The sequence below is a fragment of the Phaethon lepturus genome, unplaced genomic scaffold (assembly GCF_000687285.1).
Source record: "Phaethon lepturus isolate BGI_N335 unplaced genomic scaffold, ASM68728v1 scaffold2495, whole genome shotgun sequence".
In the NCBI taxonomy this organism is placed as follows: domain Eukaryota; kingdom Metazoa; phylum Chordata; class Aves; order Phaethontiformes; family Phaethontidae; genus Phaethon; species Phaethon lepturus.
In genome coordinates, this window is record NW_010538162.1 from 19,424 (window position 1) to 22,893 (window position 3,470).

At 47.1% G+C, this 3,470-nt stretch overlaps 1 protein-coding gene across 1 annotated transcript in view; it reads left to right on the forward strand.

The window, feature by feature from the left end:
• EXOC7 (exocyst complex component 7) overlaps nt 1–3,470 on the forward strand; it is a 23,517-nt gene that overhangs the window by 18,684 nt on the left and 1,363 nt on the right. The window contains exons 16-20 of the mRNA XM_010286685.1: nt 711–831; nt 1,252–1,347; nt 1,644–1,707; nt 2,253–2,294; nt 2,472–2,605. Coding sequence (XP_010284987.1) covers nt 711–831; nt 1,252–1,347; nt 1,644–1,707; nt 2,253–2,294; nt 2,472–2,605 — 457 coding nt within the window. The remainder of the gene's footprint in view (nt 1–710; nt 832–1,251; nt 1,348–1,643; nt 1,708–2,252; nt 2,295–2,471; nt 2,606–3,470) is intronic.

Below are 3,470 nucleotides of genomic sequence, written 5' to 3' on the forward strand. Positions count from 1 at the left end.
ATCTGTGAGTACTCTGCATGTCTACCCATTTCTGCCCCATCAACTGTCCTTCACTTGCCTCTTTCTTGGTTGAAGAGCACAGGCTGTGTCTCTTACTCCATGTGATCTTTCCATGTTTGAGCTGGAGTCTGATGGGAGGGATGGAGAAAAGGGTCAGACTGGAAGTTTCAGACTGTTACAGTTAGACAGGACAAAGCACAGTGCAGCAGCTCACTGTGTCACAGAGCTTTTGTCATCAGTTGCCTTGAACCATTCTCACCCAGTGCTTTGCGCCTTCAACCCCAGAGAGGCTCCCAGCTGCCGAAGGGGCTCTACAAAAATCTCGATCCTGTGTTTAACAGTAAGATAGTGAGATGAGTTTGTGGTATTACCTTGTGATGATCTGTTACAGTGCTGATCAGGTGCATTAGCATATTTGAGGTCTGAGCCTGTGTCGTAGTCAGGCTGAGTCAGATCACCGGTGCTGGTCCGGGGACTTATTCTGAACCAGTTCACAGAGGAGTTTAGGTGACTCACTGGGGAAAGACCTGCATCAAGCTTGTAGGATTGTTAAGTACATGTGATTGTACCCTTGTCTGCGCATGCAGTTTGGGCTGTGCTGTTCACTTTGCTGTGGGCCAACAGCAATAGTACAGAGCACTTGGTTTGGATTGTCAGTAACGAGAAGTTTCAGTGCAAAACTTTTTGTCCTCTGCTTTTTCCTCTTTAAGGCAAAGTGCTGGGCAACTTGCAGCTTAATCTTCTTAGTAAATCCAAGGTTTATGAAGACCCAGCTTTGAGTGCCATTTTTCTGCACAACAACTACAACTACATTCTGAAATCTCTGGAAAAGTAAGTGTGTATCTGGGTAAATCTCCCTGAAGTCCAGGCTGATTCTGAGTATGGTTTTGGAGCAGGGCTCTGTATTGAGTGCATTTACTTGCTAGCCTGTCTCATCTCTGCTCTTTCTTCCGTTCTTGAAACTGTCCTTTTGAAACCTTTGCACTGTTATAAACATCGCATTACACGAGAGTGGAAAAGTATCACAAATGCCTTAGGTTGTAGAGAATCCTTTGATCTTGGGAGGACTGAGGACGTGGCTTTGGCAAGTAACTTGGAATACCTTCTGTCTCCCAATTTGTGTGTTTCAAGGTCCATTTTATGGCAAAGGGCAGAAAAGATCTTTTGATAGAGGCTTGAAGTGTTTTCATCCTGCTAGCAGCCCTGGGAGCAGCTGGCTCACATGATTCCTGAGGTTTTATGTTCCTTCAGGTCTGAGCTGATCCAGTTGGTAGCTGTGACACAGAAGACAGCCGAGAGGTCGTACCGGGAGCTCATTGAACAGCAGATTCAGACCTACCAGCGCAGGTCAAGTGACATCCTTTGCTCTTCCCTTAGTTTTGTCATAGTTTGAGAGCTCTTTGGGAGATTCATGGCTGGTGCTGTTGGGGTGTTGGGGAGATTAGCCTAAAACAGAAACTTGTCTGAAACCAAAGGTGAATATTTTGTTTTCCAAGTGATTAATCTGGGGAAGTGGCCACTGTTGAAAGTTTTGGGGTGTGTGGTGTCTGGGGTGGCCTTTGGGTCATGGGTAAGGACATAGATGTTCTGGTGAGACATGAGTAACTCCTCTTTGCCTCTTTCCCACTTCATTTCAAATGCAGCTGGTTGAAGGTGACAGATTACATCTTGGAGAGAAACCTGCCGGTCTTTCAACCAGGAGTGAAGGTGAGAGGATGGACAAAGATGGTTTTTGAGATGATAGAAATTGCCAGAAACTTGTTCTCCCTTGTCATATTAAAAAATTCCCAGAAACCTTCTTTATGTCTTGTGCCAGTATTGCTCTGCAGAGCGAATACTGTGGCTGGGACAAGATGGAGAGCAGCACCGTCTTCTAATCTCTCCTGCCTCATTCATACAAGTCTTTTAATCCCTGCCTCCATTCCTATCTTTTCACCTGAGCAGATACTTCTGTTTTGGATTAGCAAAACTCTGAGACCTTCCCTTAGGAGGGACTGGAAGCATAAATAAGTCTATTTTTCTGTCTGTTCTGGCTGAAAATTACCATCGTTAAACCTATTTCAGATGAAAACCAGTTGTTGAATGCAGGGTGTGCTGCTTGCTGTGGCTTTCTCTCTCCCTGCTGTAGGAGAGGGAATTCAAGACAAGTAGGTAGGATATTACTTAGGTTGGATGGGAAGTTTGTGGGCAAACACCGAAGTTGGAAATTTATTTCTAGACATTAAATAAAATCGTTTCCCTCCTTGTTGCAGCTCAAGGATAAGGAGAGGCAGATGATAAAGGAGCGCTTTAAGGTAAGGAGTTGTTAGATGGCATAAGAACATTTGCTAGTTGATTGGGACAGTCAGACCAAAGATTTGCCTACGGGGGAGACCTGTCTGTCAATGATCAGCAGTGGAGGGGAAGTACATCAGACTCAGTACAGAGATATGATTGCAGACAGGATGCTCACTGAGTTTTACTTTGGACAGGGTTTTAATGATGGGCTGGAGGAGCTATGTAAGATCCAGAAGGCCTGGGCAATCCCAGACATGGAGCAACGGGACAAAATCCGCCGGGCACAGAAAACCATTGTGAAAGAGACCTATGGTGCCTTCTTGAACAGGTGACAACCTTTTGCAACATCGTCCTGTCTTTGGATTTACTGACGTGTTTGGGGTCGAGAGTAGCCTGAGCTGAGGCACTTTTCTGTTGTCCTGTCTTAGTTTCTCTACCTTGCACACTAAAAGATCCCGAAGATGAACTCTACTAGTGGCAAACATCTGCTGTCACCCTGATTTCTTGGCCAGGGTGAGTGCAGATGTTCTAGCTAGCACAAAGCTGTGAGACACTGGGCGATTGACCTTGGCTAGACACCAGGTGCTCACCAAAGCTGCTCTATCACTCCCCTTCTCAGCTGGACAGGGGAGAGAAAATACAATGAGAAGCTTGTGGGTGGAGGTAAGGACAGGGGGAGATTATTCAGCAATTACCATCATGAGCAAAACAGACCTGACTTGAGGAAATTAGTTTAGTTTAACTTACTGATGATCAAAATCAGAGTAGGATAATGACAAATAAAACCAAATCTTAAAATGCCTTTCCCCCACCCCTCCCTTCTTCCTGGGCTCAACTTTGCTCCTGACTTCTCTCCCTCCTCCCTGCAAGTGGTGCAGGGGGACAGGGAATGGGGGTTGTGGTCAGTTCATCACATGTTGTTTCTGCCACTTCCTCCTCCTCCTCAGGGGGAGGACTCACACTCATCCCTTGCTCCAGTGTGGGGTCCCTCCCATGGCAGACAGTCCTCCATGAATTTCTCCAATGTGAGCCCTTCCCACGGGCTGCAGTTCTTCACCAACTGCTCTAGCCTGGGTCCCCCATGGGGTCACAAGTCCTGCCAGCAAACCTGCTCCCGCCTGGGCTCCTCTCTCCACAGGCCCTCCCAGGCGCCTGCTCCAGCGCGGGCTTCCCACGGGGTCACGGCCTCCGTT